The sequence below is a fragment of the Phalaenopsis equestris genome, unplaced genomic scaffold (assembly GCF_001263595.1).
Source record: "Phalaenopsis equestris unplaced genomic scaffold, ASM126359v1 Scaffold000250, whole genome shotgun sequence".
Lineage (NCBI taxonomy): Eukaryota > Viridiplantae > Streptophyta > Magnoliopsida > Asparagales > Orchidaceae > Phalaenopsis > Phalaenopsis equestris.
In genome coordinates this window covers 333,894-352,652 of record NW_018164692.1, presented here as the reverse complement: position 1 = coordinate 352,652, position 18,759 = coordinate 333,894, and the positions used below count along the sequence as shown (strand labels likewise).

The window sequence follows — 18,759 nt, the reverse complement described above, 5'->3', positions numbered from 1 at the left end:
GGGTGAGGGCCGCGGGCAACGACGTCGGCGTCGTCGGCGACTTCGTCATCGTCGGCCAAGAGAAAGGAGGTCGGCGGGCTCGATTTTGCGAAAGCAGGAGAGGGGGCTCAAGGAGCTTCGCGCGCGGGCTGGAAGAAGATGGACGGGGTGCGACTCTAGGAGGGTAAGGGCAGCAAAAGATAGGATAATTTAGGATTTATTATTATTAATTTTTAATGCTGCATGCCTCATGCGTGAATAAGATAGAGAGTTTTTTTATAACGTAATAATAATAATAATATTATTAAATTATATTATTCAATTAAACATATCCATGCGTGCCGAGGAGATGAGTGTCGTAGCGGCAGTGACCTAAATATGGTCGTGCAGTGGAGGCAGCGACCCGAGGAAGGTATGCCGAGGCGGCAATGACCAAAAGGGATAAGCGTGCTGTGACGTCAGCGGCCACAACGACCCGAAGGTGTGTCGAGGCAGCAGTAACTAAAAGGGATGGACGTGTCGTGACCGCAACGGTTCGAAGTTGTGTCGAGGCAGCATTGACCGAGAGGGATGGACGTGTTGTGGCAGCAGCAACCCGAAAAAGTGTAACACAAGCAAATGATAATGATCATGCAAGCTAACACATACAAGATAAAACATGCAAGCAAACAAACATGTGATGTGATGTAAACAAAAAGACAATAAGATGCAGAAGCATACAAACATGCAGTTGTTCAATCGACTGGACCGTGGTGGCCGGTCGAACTAAAGTGATCGGTCGACCGGGCCGGGCGGTCAGTCGTCGAACCAAAGTGAGATGCTCCCCGGGTCCGTGCTGTCGGTCGGAGCTAAGTGAGATGCTCACCTGGTCAGGGCGGCCGATCAAACCGAAGTGAAATGCGCACCGGACTGGAGCAGTCGGTTGGAGAGGTGATACGCTCACCCGACTGAGGCGGCCAGTGAGAGCGAAGTGAAGTGCTCTCCGGGACAGGGCGGTCGACGGAGCGAAATGAAGTGCTCTTATGCTTTATGCAAAATGCAGTGCAATCCAAGACAAATAAAGATGCAGGTAGCCAACCAGGCTCGTGCTAATGGCCTCTGCTGAGAAACCTAAAGTTTAGACCATTGGATATGTGACATAGCTACCTCTTGCTCTGGTGAGGAAATGTGGAGAGTTTCTCTTCGGATCTTTGAGGGGAAAATTGTCCATGGCGTCGCGAAATAGGCTAGCTACAAAACTTTTTCTCATTTAGACTCCTCCAAACTTTGCAAAGCGAGCCAGCTACAATGCTTCTTTTGCTTTTCTAAGTTCGACATCCCAGCTTTCTCCAAGTAAAATTGGAAAATCCAAAGCAAGGGGAGTGTGAGACTCCGACCCATCGGGACTTGTGCTAAAGCTCATAATGAAGGAGAGTCACTCGACTCTTCGGAGGGTGTTTGACCACGCACAAGAAGTCCCAACCTAAAAGTTAACTCTAGATAAATCAATGATCATTCACATAGGCATGTCGTCGCGTCGGCACACGCCGGTGCACACACCCCGTGTGGGCGATTGTACCCACACGTCTACCACAACTAACACCTACGACTAGCTAGGAGTTGAAAATTCTCACCACTGTGACCGTTGTGGACGTGTTCTCTTTGCTTGCTCCAAACTATCGGGGTCTGGTTCATGCACCGACGTACCTCGCAGAACACACACATAAACGAACAGAAGCTAATGAGGGCAAGAGAGACACTTTCCGGCGAATCTCGCAATAAAACACATGGAAAACAGGAAGTTAGTGATGTATACAATGTACCAAAAATAGATAATTTTGGCAGATAAAAATATGACCAGAACGTACCTTCAAAAAGGGGTCCCTCGATGCCGGCAAAGGAGGGGGAACCCACGAGGATGTCGGCGGGAAGAAGTGCTGGCGGAGTTCTTTCCCTCAAGGTGGAAGACATCTACTCCTCCCTGAACAGTGAACCTTTGTTGTCCCTCATCAGTGGATCGTTCAGGCGAGATTTTCAATTACCGAAAATACGGGACGACAAGGTGGAGGAGCTAGCTCGTCGGCGACCCGTAAGAAAATGCAAGGTGGAAGAGGTTTAAGCTCAGCCCTATTTGCTGCGTGCGAATGAAGCAAATGCCGATTGTAGGACGACAGCGGGAGATTTGCACGACAGATGATACCTTGCCGGCGAGGGGAAGCTGAGGAGAGGGTTCGACCTAAAAAGAAAGTCGACAAAGGGGAAGTTCGGACTGGCGTGATCTCAACGAAGGTGGAGAGCCCCGGATGGCCAGCGGTTGCGTTGGTGAAGTAGGCCGGCGAATGGAGGAGAGCTGGTCTACTAAAAAGTAGAAAAAAAGGAAGAAGAAGAAGACTTGTCCGGTGGCAAGAAGGGCGGCGTAGGTCGGCGAGCGTCGTTGGCGTCATCGGGCAAGAGAAAGGAGGTCGACGGGCTGGGTTTCGCGAGAGCAGGATAGGTTCGAGGAGCTTCGCGCGCGGGCTTAAAGAAGATGGATGGGGTGCGGCTTAAGGAGGCTAAGGGCAGCATAAAATATGATAGTTTAGAATTTTTTTATTAATAATAATAATAATAATAATAATTATTATTAATTCTATAATCGTCTCCCGCACATTTTTAGCTCAGGCGCGCCATCATTTTGAAATGAATGTCCTCCATAGCTAAAATCGACGTTCTGGACGTGTTGGCGCAGTCCATTTTGTCGTTCGGGATCCAATGATCAGGCTAAAAATAATAATTCATGTATTTAAGGCTCGCCCTCAAAATCGTAGCCAATTGAATGTCCTTTCTAAGTAAAATCGATGTTCCGAATGTGATCGCGTAGTTCATTTCGTCGTCCGGGGTCATTTGGACAACCTCGCTGATGATCAGGCCAATTCGAGCCAAAATCGCGCGTGACGCGCCACATAATATTTTTCGCCCCGATCGGACTCGTTTGACGTGCCAAATGCCGACCGGCTTTCACCTAAGCGAAAGACATAGCCTAGCAGAATGAACCTGGCTACGTGCCCCTTAACACGTGCCGAAAAGGTCTCGGGTAAGTGTCTCGAGCCATCGGATGCTGCGGGTGAACCGTAGATCATCTTAAGCCGTGCAAGTGGACACCCTACACTCGTGACATCAAAAATTGATGCCAACAGTCTTGAACACACTGAATACATCAGATTTATACTTTAGGAAATAAACCCATACCTTTCTGCTATGATCATCAATGAATATGACTTAATAATGAGAGTCTCCAAGAGATGTCACTGGAGAAGGTCCTCACACATCTGTGTGTACAAGATCTAACTTTCCTGTCTTTGGTGTTCTGCCACTTTTCAAGACCTTCCTCTGTTTTCCTATAATGCAACTCTCGCACATGCTGAAATCAAGTGACTTCAGTTATGGTAGCTTGCCTCTGGACTGAAGTTCCTTCATACCTCTCCGACTCATGTGACCAAGTCTGCAATGCTGCTGTGCTCTCTGCAACAGTAGTATCAACAATGTTAATTAAACTAGTATTCATATACAACATACCTGTTTTCTTACTTCGAGTCAGTACCAGTGCTTTTTTTGTAACCTTCCAGGTGCTATCTGATAACAGTACTAAATGTCCACACTCATTAAGCTGCCCAACATAAATGAGGTTATTCTTCAGTTCAGGAATGTGTCTGACCTTTTGCAGAGTTCACTTGTTCTTGTTTGGAAGTACAATGTCAATATGTCTCAATTCTACCACGTTCAAAGCTTTTTTATCTGTCAGATATACTTTCCTAAAGTCATCTGCAACATAATTCTACATTAATTCCCGATGGAAAGTTGTATGGAAAGATCCAGTATCCAATCATCAACAGAACTATGAACTGCCAGTAGTTGTGCATCATGTGATTCTTCAGTTACCACATCTGCACTATCATTCTCTTTCTTCTTAGGATTCTTGCAGTTTCTCTTTATGTGGCCAGTTTTGCCACAATTCCAACAAGTTACTTGTTTACCAGGCCTTAACTTGCTCATGCTTCTGTTCTTTGATTTTGATTTTCCCCAGTTTGAGTTCCTGTCATGTGATCTCCGTCTGGAATCAACATTTAATGCTGAACTCGAATCTGAGGTCTCCCCAGAATCTTTTCTGCGCACATCCTCATCCGAAATAAAATCACGAACATCTTCATATTTCAGTTTAAATTTACTTGCAGAATTACTGACAGTCATCCTCATAACTTCTCAATTGTTTGACAATAAAACCAACAAAATCAGTGCATGTATCTCATCATCAAATTCAATTTTCACAGACGATAATTTATTTGTGATAGTATTGAAATCATTCAAGTGCTGTACAACAGATGTACTTTCCGCCATCTTCAAATTGAATAATTTCTTCATCAGATATACCTTGTTATTCACCGATGGTTTTTCATACATACCTGACAGGGCTGCCATAAGATCTGCAGTCGTCATTTTCTTGACGACGTTGTGTGCAACGAACCTTGATAGGGTCAATCAAATAACCCCTAGAACCTGTCGATCCAACAGATTTCATTCAGCCTCATCCATTATTTCAGGTCCTTTTTTTTAATAACGGAAGATGAAGTTTCTTTCCATAGAGATGTGCTGTCAAATTTCTCAATCGCTGAAAGCTTCACTTCATTTGCAATCATTGTTCTTTCTCAGATCTGAAGTACGGCTATGATACCAGTTGCTGTGGTATATTTAAAATAAAATAATTGATGACGAAGTGAAAAAATAGAACTAGAAAATTCACACCAAAAAAGAACAACAGCGTAACACACAAATTTACGTGGTTCGACAAATTGCTTATATCCACGGAGTTGCAGAGGATTTTATTAATTGAGAAAATTACACCGTCAATCGTCTCGCTTTACAAGAGAAAGTCTCTCACTTCCTCACTTTCCTCTTCTCTCTACCGGAGAGTCACCACACAATCGAAGAGAACTCCAAAAACAAAAAAAGAAAGCCCACAGTGCTTTTCACGCTTGTACCTCCTTCACAGGTCCGAACAAATGGAGGAGAAGCAATGCTCTTGGAGTTCAGACACTTCTCTTCTTGTTCTTCTTTGGTTCGGTTGCAAGCCAGCAATTGATCACCGAAGATAAAGTATAAACGGAGAAGAATGAAGGCTTCCAATTTCTTTTGCAGACTTAGATTTCGGTCACACCAGGAAATCCCAATACTCTCTTCTCCATTAGGCTGGAAGTGGAAGTTACGGACGAGTAGCCAGTTAATTCTGATTTTAATTACTTCTTCTATTACTCTAGCAATGGCGAGACCCACCAAAACAAAGAGGATGGGAAGCGGGAACAGTTCAAAAAGGCGGCAAGCAGAAATATATTTTAGATTTTTTTTTAACCGGGCTCCACACTCAACAATTCCACCCTCGAGCTGTCCCAATGCAAAAGGGAGCGATCAGCCGCCATAAGAACCTCGCCAACCTTATTATGAATTACAACTTCAACACCCGCCTGAGCCAAGAGAGCACCATCAGCATTTGCTTTGAGCCATCCTGGAGTGGGAGGGGACACCAAAAAGGATTAGAGACCAGCCTAGTTAGCGGAGAGGACTCCCATCAGATGGGACGAGCAAAGGTATTGGTGAGGGAGTCTGAAAATTGTAGCCCCCAAGACCGTGGGGGTGCCATGAGAAAGGCCATGTTTCTTTGCATTGGGACATTGCCATGCCTGGTAGACGGTAGAACAGAAAACTCTTCCAAGGGTGGACTGAGCCCGTGGGATATCCTTTAGCAGTTTGATAGCATCTTCAGCACTTGTAAAATCTGGAATGCAGAGCCCCATTTCCCTGGGATAACAATAGTTTCCTTCAGAACTTTGCAATTAGCGAGCACATGATCCAAATCCTCCACCTCATTACAATTTGAATGTGAGGGCCTTTTGATAACAAGTTGAATAATTTAGGTTTATGGAGGACATTTTGAATGCGAGGGCTTGATTTATACGACTGCCTCCTTGGAAAGTAATAATAATCACAAGAAACATATAAAATAAATTTGCATGAATAGTTGATTTTATTGTATGTGTTTCCTAAATCAATAATCCCAAAACTAGAAATTGGTATCTTTAAAATTTTAAAAGCTTGAGAAGCGGACATAATACTTGAGAATGCAAGAGAACAAGTATTTGTCGTTGGAGTTTTTGCTAGTGACAACATTTTTCTTTAAAATTTTATATTTTATTTGCGAAGCTCTATGGTAATTTTTTTTATGTTACTTCTTTCATATATATATTACATATGCATGTCATTATTCTTTTGCTCTTGCTCTTTTTATATTTTTTTAGCCTTTATTTGATGGCTTGGTTTGAAGCTTCCAACATTTTTGTTTCCGCATGTCTAGCTTTTTTGAAATATGTATCATTACGAATCTATTGACTATTATTTTGGATGTGGCTACTTGTGCTCTTTAGAAGAAGGGCTTGATTCAGGGTGTTTGATATCAACAACTTTTGTCATTAAGCTCAAATCATTCATTGGTCTATTGGTAGTGATACATCCCATTTTCTATTCTTCTATTTGAATGGAAATGATTTTATTTAGGGAAGATAAATCCTCTTTTCAAAAAAAAATTTATACTTACATCATTGAACTCAACATTTAATTCATCAAGAAAAATCATAAATATAATTTTTTAAATAAAACTTTTGCGAAGGGTTGCATCTTTACCACATTTCAACTGGATGCATTGATTAATGATTCATCTTGTCAAAGGTGAAAGGTTGTGTAGTTTATTGGAGTATTTTGTGATAGAACATCCTCCTTGTTTTATGGATGTGATTTTAGTTTTGATATCATAGATTTGGATCATATCATAGACTTTAGAATGCGTCTAATTCATTGTATCCCATATTTTTTTTTATGAATGAAAGAACATGCATTGATGACTTATTTTAGGAACCATGGAGTTCCATAACTAGGACAATGCCATAGAGTTATGCTTATCTCAAATAGGAAAACATGGGATGTAACGGTTCTGTAAATTGGGGAGGGGAAACGAAGAATCAGGGAAGATGAAGCGAAGGGTCGGTCAATCAAACAGAAACGATGGTAAGCGAGGAATCGGGAGTGAACAATAGAGAATCAAAAGAGAGGAGTTCACCCTATAAATTGCTTATCAGATGGGAAGGTGATCAGAGAGTAAAGGAGTAGCGTACTTGAAGAAGTTATGACTCAGTTAGGGCAGGGAAACATCTTTGTCGAGGAAGGAGTTGACGACGTTGCTGCATGCGGTTGGGCTCTAGCTGAGCGTTGATAAAGAAGAGGAGGAGTTCGTGCTTCGACTGGAAGAGTTCGGTTGAGCCGAGCTGTATTGTGCGAAGGAACCGTGCGAAGGAGGAGGCCGCGTTGTGTGAAAGAGGTCGAAGGAGACTTTAGTGAAACTAAGTTAAAATATAAACAGGGTTTATAATAATATAATAAATACTTATTGAATAGAAAAATAAACATAATAAAATATTGAAAATTTAATATTTAATTAATAATGAAAAGTTAATAGTTACTTAAAATAATAAATAAATTTAATTTCATATCATATTTATGTTGGGTTTCTCACTTTAGAAAAGTCGACATCGGGGCAAAACAGTCGACATCGAGGTTAGTATTTGTACTTTTAAACTATAGTAATAATTTATTTCTTCTCAAATATGTTTGCAGTTGACGTTATTTGAAGATGTATTATTCTGATTGAGCTATTATTTTCTCTTATTGTTCATATCATTGCGAATGATGTAACCATTTACTCTTGCATTGTAGTGTTTGTATAATATAATATGATTGGATGTGACAAATACATGTGTTTATGTTGACTGTTTGTATGTGCATAACTGGCTATGATGAAACGCTCTTTGATGGTACCAGTGGGGAAACACTAATTTACCCGTGCACGTAAATGAAAAAAGATATTGATATTGAAGTGTTTTAAGTGATACAAATTTTTAGAATGTGCCTTCTGTGACAGATATATATATATATATATATATATGAAATAATACTGCTATGATAATGATATAAACCCATTTGAATAACATATCAAATGTTTATATATTGGTTTATAAAGAAATTTAACAGACATGTATATTGTTCTTTCTTTTCCTTATATTCTTTTAGTTTAAATGTATGAATATTTACTGGTTCGTTTAGCTCACAATTGTTTTAACTAATTTTTCAGGTAAATTTTAAGTAATTAAAAGATAAACAGTAGGAAATCAAATGTTTTTAGAAGACGAAGATAATCATCAACGAGGTAATTTTAATTTATCGTTTTAATTTAAATTGTTTAGTGACTTTTTCATCTATTAAATTGTAGGCAAATATAGAAAATTTATTTCACACAGTCCGACCGCTTGTTCCCGTATTGGTTAATTCTAAGCACCGGGCCAGATCATTATAAAAGTGGTATCAGAGTCAAAGGTTTAGGATAAATTAATTTAGCATTTATGAAAGAGCAAATATGATAATTATAAAAAATTGGAATAATTATAAAATTTAAAGTTATAACTCAATGTAATAATTATTATCCGTTCAGGCATAATGATACACTCAAAATTATAGAAGAAGAAAAATATGATAGAAAATGAAGAAGTACAACGCACTATTAATGTAAACGCGAGTGCCCTCACTCAATTGATGACTGCGATGACTCAGCTGATTCAGGAGTCCATATCGCATAATATCAGAAATGATGCGGTTGTGGAATTGAAGACCTAATTGAGGCGAAGAACTGGTTAATGAGGAGAGAGAAAATACTATATGTGATGGCTTGTTCAAGTGAAAGAAGAGTATCGTTGGCGACGTTTGTGGTGGACGGAGAAGCGAAAGGTGGTGGCGTGGGCAACGTCAGGATAGGTTAGGGGACATACCCAATACATTGTTAGTTGTGAGGAATTCATGGAGTTATTCAGAGAATGAATAGTACCCATATCAGCTCGACGACAGATGGAGGCAAGTTCATCAAGTTGAAGCCATGAGAGAAGACAATTGTGCAGTACGAAGCAGAATTCACTGCATTATCGAGGTATGCGCCACAATTTATCGCAACCACAGAAGAAAAGTGCTATAGATTTCTTTTGAGATCAAAAGATTTGATCAAACGACCGTTGGTACACTTAGGAATCTATTAACGCTCAATATTAATGGAATGAGCTAAAAGAGTGGAGATCGACTATCAGCTTACTCAGAAACAGAAAGAGATGCACAAGAGGAAGGCTGTAGAAGAACACATAATTCACTTAGAAGGATCCAATGAGAAGAAGTCTAAGAATAATTTAGGTAGAGTTTGCAGAGGTACGACTCAGGATACTGGAGCAACTTGTGCCAAATGCGGAAGACAATATAAAGATGAATGATTGATGAGCTCTAACACTTGTTATTGGTGCCGCCAATATGGTCATATAACATGATATTGTCCATTTCTTGGCCAGAAATGTATTGAAGGTCAACCAAGACAACTAGTTCGACCTCGGGTATAGTCTATTACTCATGTGAACCTGAAGAACGTACTACTGTTGACGGTGATGAGGCCTAATTAGTTTAGTGTTCTTCTTAACATGTTTTGTGTTCAGTATCTTTGTGTTCTGAAGTATATTTGTGTTGCCTTGTATACTTTTCATGAACGACCCTAATTTTATGTATAGTTAATGTTACTATTTATAAACAAGGAAGAAATTTTTGTAAGTGGGGAAGATTATAACGGTTCTATAAATGAGGAATGGGGAACGAAAAATCGTGGAAGTTGAAGCGAAGGTAGTCAAACAGAAATGATGGGAAGTGAGGAATTGGGAAGAGGAAGTGAACAGTAGAGAAGCTGAAGAGAGGAATTCACCCTATAAATTTTGTATCAAACGAGATGTCGATCAGAGAAAGGAGGGGGTGAAGGAGTAGTGTGCTTGAAGAAGCGACGAGTGGGTTAGGGCAGGGCGACATCTTTGTCGAGGAAGGTGTCGGCGGTGTCGCTGCTTGCGGTTGGGCCCTAACCGAGCGTCGACGAAGAGAAGTGGGAGTGCATGTGGAGTTTGATTGGAGTTTGGTTAAGTTGAGTTGTATCGTTCGAAGGAACCGTGCGAAGGAAGAAACTGAGTTGTATCTTGCGAAGGAATCATGTGAAGGAGGAGGTCGAGTCGTATGAAGGAGGAGGTCAAGTTGTATGAAGGAGGCCGAAGGAGACTTTAGGGCAACTGAGGTGAAATATAAAAAAGGGTTTATGAAATTAAAGTAATAAAATAATAATAAGAATAATATATATAAATGTAATAAAATAATAATAAGAATAATATAAATATGTAATAAAATAATAGTAATATAATGAATACTTAGTGGATAGACAAATAAAATAATAAAATATTGAAAATTTTATTCTTAATTAAAATTGACAAGTTAATAGTTACTTAAAATAATAAATAAATTTAATTTTATATCATGTCTATGTTAGGTTTTTACTTTAGAAAAGTCGACCTTAGGCAAAAAAATCCGAGGTGAGTACTTGCACTTTTAAACTATAGTAATAATTTATTTTTTCTCAAATATGTTTGCAATTGACGTTATTTGAGGATGTTTTATTCTGATTGAGCTATTTTTTTTAATGTTCATATCATTGCGAATGCTTTAACCATTTACTCATGCATTGTAATGTTTGTATGATATATTATAATTGAATGCGACAAATACATATGTTTATGTTGACTGTTTGTATGTGCATAACTGACTATGATGGAGTATCCTTTAATGATATTAATGTGGAAACACTAATGTATCTGTGCATGTAAATAGAAAAAGATATTGATATTAAAGTACCTTAAGTGGTACAAATATTTAGACGTTGTCTTCTGCGACAATTATATATATATGAAATGATATTGTTATGATAATAATATAAACCCATTTGAATAACATATCAAATGTTTATATTGATTTATAAAAAAACTTAACTGACATGCATAGTATTCTTTCTTTTTCTGGTATTATTGTAGTTTAAAAGTATGAATATTCACCGACTCGTTTAGCTCACAATTGTTTTAACTAATTTTTCAGTTAAAATTTAAGTAATTAAAAGATTGTAGAAGAGCAAATGTTTATAGAAAATGAAGACTACCATCAACGAGGTAATTTTAATTTATCGTTTTAATTTAAATTGTTTAATGGCTTTTTTCATCTATTAAATTATAAACGAATATAGAAAATTTATTTCGCACCGTCCGACCGTTTGTACACATATTGGTTAATTCCAAGCCTTGGGCCAGGTCGTGACAAAAGTTGTATTATCGTCCAAGGTTTCAGATAAATTAATTTGGTATTGATGAAAGATTTAATAGGATGGTTATAAGAAAAAATTAATAATTATAAAAATTAAAGTTAACTCAAAGTAATTATTATTATCCATACACCCGAAATCATAGAAGAAGAAAATTTGATACAAAACGAAGAAGTACAACCTACTAGTAATGTAAACACAATGCCCTCACCCAAATGATGGCTGCGATGAATCAACTGATTTAGGAATACAAATTGCATCATGTCGAAAACGATGCAGTCGCGGTAGATAAGTATTTGAAGATATTTTAAGATCCGTGTCCCCCTCTGTTCAACAGAATTGAAGACCCAATTGAAGCAGAGAATTGGTTAATGTGGATAGAGAATACACTAGATAACATGGCTTGTCTCGATGAAAGAAGAGTACCGTTGGCGATGTTTGTGCTGGATAGGTGGTGGCTTGGGCAGCATCAAGACTGATCATGCACCTGTTGTCGAGCCAATATAATTGTTAGTTGAGAAGAACATGTGGAGTTATTCATAGAATAGTTTGTACCTTTATTGGCTCGTCGACAGGTGCATGACAGGTTCATCAAGTTGAGGCAAGGAGAGAAGACTGATGCAGTACGAAGCATAATTCAATGCACTATTGAGTTTTGCGCCACACAATTGATCGCTACCGCAGAAGAAAAGTGTTATATCTTTCAGGATTAAAATATTTGATCAGACAGTCGTTGATAAACTTAGGAATTGATGAGCACTAGTATTAGTGGAACAAGCTAGAAGAATGGTGATCGACTATCAGCTTACTTAGAAGCATAAAGAGATGCACAAGAGGAAGACCGCATAAGAACACGAAGCTCACTCTGGAAGATCTAATGAGAAGAAGTCTTAGAATAACTCAAATGCAAATAGCAGATGTACGACTCAGGGTACTGGAGCAACTTGTGTCAAATGCGGAAGACAACATAAAGGTGAATGTTTAACGGGCTCTAAAACTTTTTATTGGTGTCGCCAACCTGGTCATATAACACAATATTGTCCATCTCTTGGCCATAAAAGCGATGAAGATTAGAAATCCAGTGGAACTCCTTAACAGAAGATTGCAGGTGGGCAGGAAAAGATTGTTTATAGTCTCAGCTCCTACCCAAGGTCAATCAAGACAACCGGTTCAACCTCGGGTATATTCCCTTACTCATAGTGAACTTGAAGAACCTACTATTGTTGATGATGATGAGGTCTGATTAGTTTAGTGTTTTTCTTAACATGTTTCGTGTTCAGTATCTGTGTTTTAAAGTGAGTTGAGTCATCTTGTATCGAGTCTTTATTTTAATAGTGATTTCTTTTCATGAATGACCCGAATTTTATGGATAATTAATGTTGATGTTTATAAATTTCGGGAATGAATTTTTGTATGTGGGAAAGATTGTAACATTTCTGTAAATAAGAGAGGGGAAACAAAAAAATCGGAGAAGATGAAGCGAAAGCTCGGGCAGTTGAACAGAAACGATGGGATGTGAGGAGTCGAGAAGATGTGAGAAGTAGGGAATCCGAAGAGGGGAATTCGCCCTATAAATTGGCCTATCAGCGAGAAGGCTTTTAGAGATCAGAGGGTGAAGTAGGAGTAGCGTACCCGAAGAAGCGACGAGTGGGTTAGGATAGAGGTGGCATCTTGGTTGAGGAAGGAGTCGACAACATCACTGTGTGCGGTTTGGCCCTAACAGAGCGTCGACTAAGAAGAGGTGAGGGAGTGCATGTCGAGTTTGACTGGAGGAGTTTGGTCTAGTCGATCTGTATCGTGCGAAGGAGGAGCCCGAGTCATGAAAAGGAGGAGGCCGATTGATGTCCCGTTCTCCAGATATTTCCTGAGGCGCTTTTGCTTCAGCTTCTCAAAGCAATTCTGCATCCAGATGCTGAGGCACGTGTGGGCGCTCATATGATATTTTCCGTTCTTCTTATTCAATTAGTACGAGAACTGTCCAATTTGATTTTCAATATTCCTTATGGCTTTAGCTTGACTATGTAATTGGTTTCACAGTTGTAATATAATCTTTTCTAAAAATGATTTCTTTTTCTTAGGTTGGGCATGTGAAGTGAATCAATGTGGTTAAGGTTGTCTCTGGTTATTACCGCCTATCTAGGTTACAATTTTCGACTGTGAATATATCTATTTCACTAGGCTATTGTGTGTTAACTTCTTTTTCTAGGCAAAAATTAGAAGTCCTAGTTCATAAGAAGTTTTAACTACCTAATTGACCAAATTAGAAGTAAATGACGATCAAAAAGTTAACACATTAGCATGCATAGTTCAAAAGCACAAAAACGTTAATTGAGAAAAACTCGATAAAACATCAAGAAAAACTACTCTTTTATCACAGGAGCATGAACATAGGTTTAGTTACGAGACATGAGAGAGAAAAGCATGACGAATTTTATTGAAATGATTAAAGATATAAGTGCAAGAATGTACAAACTTACAATCAACAAAAGTACATTCAACAATTACCAAATCCTCACCATACAATGATCAACTCTCCACAATCTCTTATAGACAACACTAAATCTCTCTCTCATACGAACACTCTAAAAACTCAAAGGAAAAACCACAGTAGAAGTTCTCTCCCCAAAGGAAGAAGATAACCCTTAGGCTTTGAAGTAGAAGCCTAATTCTTGTGGAAGAGAGCCTCCAAAGCCTAGCCCCCTCTCCTAGGGTGTCACATGCATAGCCTTATATAACACTTCCCAATTTTTTCCTTGAAATTTCTCGCAAAACAAAATTGGTTGGGATGCGGCATGACCACGCCCTAACCTAGCATAATCATGCCTAATTCGATGTGTCCACGCAGAAGGCTAGCGTAATTATGCTAGACCAACAACAAGCCTGATGTAATTACAATATATTCTAGCATTTTTACACAAGTTCAGCTCTGTAGCTAGCTTCGTGTTTTAGCTCCTGAAGTACGTTCGACCTTTTAACCTGCAAAAAGACAAAAATAATCTTTCACTGGTGTAAAAATGATGATAAATAGGGAAGAAAACACTATAATTCTAGTGGTAAAAAAACATAAATTTCCCTTATGTTAGGGAAGAAGTGTGGATTCATCTAGTTTTGAAAGCTCCACCTTGTACACACACAATCACTCCCACGAGTCAAAGAAAAAAAAGAATTGTCCATCGTGTGAACGTTGCAAGAAACTTTGTCACACAAAATACAAGTGCTGGAAACTATATGGAAAATCTACATATTGGAAACCAAGGGCAAGTGAAGAAAGACCAGGACCGCCACAACCATGCTGCTACCTCTTCTAAAGGGCCGGCCAACCATAGCCCCTCACCAAAGAACAACTAGAGGCGTTGAAGAAAATTCTTTCGAGCATAACTAAGCAACCTACCTGCTTGATGATACACAAATTTATCATGTCCTTTCATGCTAACAATGAAAGATTTTGACTCTGGATAATAAATTCAGGTGCATCTAATTATATGATTGGAGATATTCATACTCTCACCAACTCCAAATTTGTTAAACTTACTGATCTTACTCTAAGATTGTTGGGAAAGGAAAAGTGAAAGTCTCCAAAAATATTCAACTTCTATACTATATGTTTCCCAATTAAATTTCAACTTTTAATTAACAAGCTTATACATGACTTGAATTGTGTTATTAAATTTATTCTAACTCATTTGAATTTCAGGTGGTGGATACGACAAAATGATTGACAGTGTTGAATTGCAACAAAGTCTATACTTGCTTAAAGAAAGTCATTCTCGTAACACAAGTGTTTTCTTCACCATTATCTTTCTTTGTTTCTGAGTTTGTTGAAAGTCTAGTTTTGTTTTGGCATTGTCGTCTGGGTCATCTCAATTTTCATTATGTTGCAAAGTTGTATCTTTGTCTCTTTATTAATAAAATGTCCGATTTTTTTTTAGTGCGAGACCTGTCAATTGGCTAAACATACTCTTCATGTCTATTCTTTGTCTCAGTCAAACTCTTATAAACCATAGTGACATTTGGGGACATCAAAATTGAAAACAATTAATGAAGCCAGATGGTTTGTCTTCTTTATTGATGACTACACTAGAGCTAGTTGGATATCCCTCATGAAGGAAAAATTTGAAACTGCACAACTTTTTCAATCCTTCCATAATATGATTTTCACTCAGTTTCAATGTAAAATTCAGAATCTTAAACTTGATAATGCAAATGAATACTTTAACTCTATTCTTGGATCAGATCTTGCAATGATTGGTATCATCTATATGAGTTCTTGTGTTGAAACTCTATGACAAAATGAGATAGCTGAGAGGAAGAATAAATATATTCTCGAGATATTTAGGTTTATAATGCTTTCTCACAATATCCTAAAATGAGATCTTGCAGTTGGCTTCCAATCGAAAACTCTACTAGGCACATCCTGTCAATGCTTACCCAATTTTCCTTCTTCAAGCACCTTAGAGAATATGGTTGGAATGCTTCTAAGACATGAGGTTTAATTTCTCCATCATTTGCGTAGATGCCATGTGCTTTCTGCCCCCTTTATCGATGTGAGTTTGCATACATTTTCTTTCATAGTACAACAAGTGTAGAATACATTATGGCGAAGCCACTGTGGCTCCCTCATATTCTCAGTCTGTAGGACCAATCGAACCACGAGCATCTCGCCCTCATCCAGTGGAAAAGGGTACACCTCTCCTTATTCTTCAGTTGACTCTTCGTCGCTAACCCCTAACATTGCACTCTACTTGGTAAATGATACAACTCAACTCCTTGTGCAACTAGAGGCGGTGTGCCAAAATCTTTGACATCCGAAGCACTTTCGGGCTAGGACTATAGTGGGCATGCCGTTCTTCTTGGGTTTCTTCTCACTTTGAGTTGTTTTTTCCTTTTCCTAAACGGTCTTCTCAACTACTTGAGGCATGCTCGCTCTTGCTGATGTCCCCCACTTTAGGTGGCTGTGTGAATGGTGGTGGTTGTCTGCTCTGTTTCTGCTGTCTCTCTACCTTCAAGGTTAAGGTCTGGACATCCGCCAATGACCAACAGAGCCGTAGTTGCAGAACGTTGTTGGTAGCGGGCTTTAGTTCTCCAAGATATTGAGCTATGGAATGTTCCCTTGGTTCGATCAACTCACATTTCACTTGCGGCTGATGAAACTGTGTCGTGAACTCTTCCATTGATAGGTTTCTCTGCTGCTAGTGATGGAGTCTCGTAAATATATACCGGCAGCAGTGAGACGGTAGGTGTTTTCTTTGCATTTTCTTTCTCATCTTTTCCCATCTAATAATCTTGTCACAACCCTCTCTCTTTATTTGTCTCTGCAAATTTTTCCACCACAAGGAGGCACTCTATTTCAACTTGATGACTGCTAGTTTCAACATTTTATCTTATGGCACGTACTCAAGATTCTCACAATTAGCTGTAGTCATTCGATAAAATCATCTGGATTCTTACCTCCATCAAACTTCGGTGGGTCCACTATGATTTTGAAATCTCTCTGTCCTCCATACGGTGCCTCCTCTAATAATGAATTCCAAAGGGACGGAGTAGGGAGGCAACAATCACCTGGAAGGGACCCAAAGGGGCGTCACTAGCAAGGTGAATACACGGGAAAGGGCATCAAGCAGGTAGGTGGGAGGGAGCCTGCGGCAGCAGGTAGGGTTAGGTGGAGGGGATATGCGAAGGATAATCATCGTCTTGGAGCGAGATACAACCAAAACACCACTTGTCCCAGATACAACCCTAAGAGGGAAAACAGTGGGATGTCGACAGCTGTCCTGACAGCAAACTCAACAAAAACTAACGCTAAACATGTATTGCTAACATTAATTTTTTGAGCTGTATTTAGTTTTGACCATACATTTTCTTGTGAGATTGATTTCTGATTTTCTTGAGCTCATTGGAAGTATATAGTGTCTCTTTCTGTTGTGAAACCACGTGCAATTAGTTTGTGCGAGTTAACTTAGCATGAAGTAGCTTTGTATTCTATAAATATCCCCATTTAGGTTGGAAACATGAAAACAATAAATGAATTTTCTCTTTCTTATCACTTCTCTTTTCTTTTTTCTTTTGCAAACTCTGAACAGTTAAAAATGCTCGATTAGTATCAAGAATCCTATCGTTTTCTCTCTCTCTCTCTCTCTCTCTCTTCCCTTGTACACATAGATAGCCTAGAGAGTTGGATTTGTTCTTCAGTGTTTTTATTTTATACTGTCTTATACTGGCAAATGTGCTATCTTGAAGTATGTTAAAATTTCTGATATTCGTAGTAGCAATAAAATAAAAGAAAAAAAAAACAATTAAAAGAAAAATCAATAGAGGTGATACTAGTTGCTTGGATATTAATAAAATTGGTTCACTTCTTATCTGCACACATTCATTTGCCTTTGTTCATGCTATCACTATATAGATCCATTTCAATTTTTTTCCTATAACTGAAGATAACGATCACCGCCATAACATCAGTCACAGAAGTTGTGTTCAGTTTTAGTTTACAACAGAAAGTCCATTATATTCTGCTTTTTAAATTCTTTTTAGACGTGACTGTTAATGATACTAAATACACAATGGACCCATATGCTATACGTATTCTGAATTTCAATCTTCTTTGTAACCGCAACTTTATAATTTTTGTAATATATAATTCAGGCATTTACTGGAAATATCAATGGGGAGAGTGCCAAAGAATCTGATCAACATATTCAAATTCATAGAAGGTAAGCTAGCTTAGCTTTCAACTGCTCAAGATAATCACTAAATTTTGACTCTTATGTCCATTTATTTTTTTAATTCTTTTGGGCATTTACATACATACCACACAATTTTCATGTATTTATATATGTAGCACCTAAACTTTGATTTTTATATTTATGACCCAAGTCTTTCATATCATATACAAAATTCCATTATTACTAACTTTCAAAGCGTGAAATACACCTTCCCTTGTACAAGTGCTATAAATGCAATAAATTGAATTTTAGATATTGGATATGCAAATACAAAGGAATTGTGTGGTATATATTTAAATCTTCCTAATTATGAGTATTAACAGTATCGCCCTTCATTGCAGGACGAAGTTTCTAAGATCTCCCAGGTTACCAGTCAAAGACCCATCACTTTTTTGCCTGGAAGTTATCACTAAAAGCCATAAACCTTGTTTATCAGCCCTCAGAGGCACTCCTAAAGGTAATACATTATCAAATTAAATGTTTTTGGGAGTTTAAACCTTCCAACTACAAATTGGGAGTGTTTTGAGTTGTAAATTTTTCCTGCTTTAAGTAGAAGAAGCTCTAAAACATTATTCAAGGCGATAAAAGATTCATTCGCAAAGTGTTCACAGATTAAAATGTACGAACTTGTTCATGAAGGTCGTCGGAGAACCCTCGTTATTATTAATGTATCTTCATTCATTGCATCTTGATTAATGGGTATTGTAGGGAAACATTGATAAGCTGACAAGGTTAGTGATCTACTAGATTAGATAATTAGGATTGGCATTGAGGTGTTTATGGATGACGAAG

General features: G+C 38.4%; 1 protein-coding gene across 1 annotated transcript in view; it reads left to right on the top strand.

The window, feature by feature from the left end:
- LOC110024129 overlaps positions 1-18,653 on the top strand; it is a 27,486-nt gene extending 8,833 nt beyond the window's left edge. Inside the window, exons 2-3 of the mRNA XM_020723912.1 lie at positions 17,888-17,955; positions 18,309-18,653. Coding sequence (XP_020579571.1) covers positions 17,888-17,955; positions 18,309-18,444 — 204 coding nt within the window. The 3' untranslated portion in view covers positions 18,445-18,653. The remainder of the gene's footprint in view (positions 1-17,887; positions 17,956-18,308) is intronic.
- Positions 18,654-18,759: the final 106 nt, after the last annotated feature.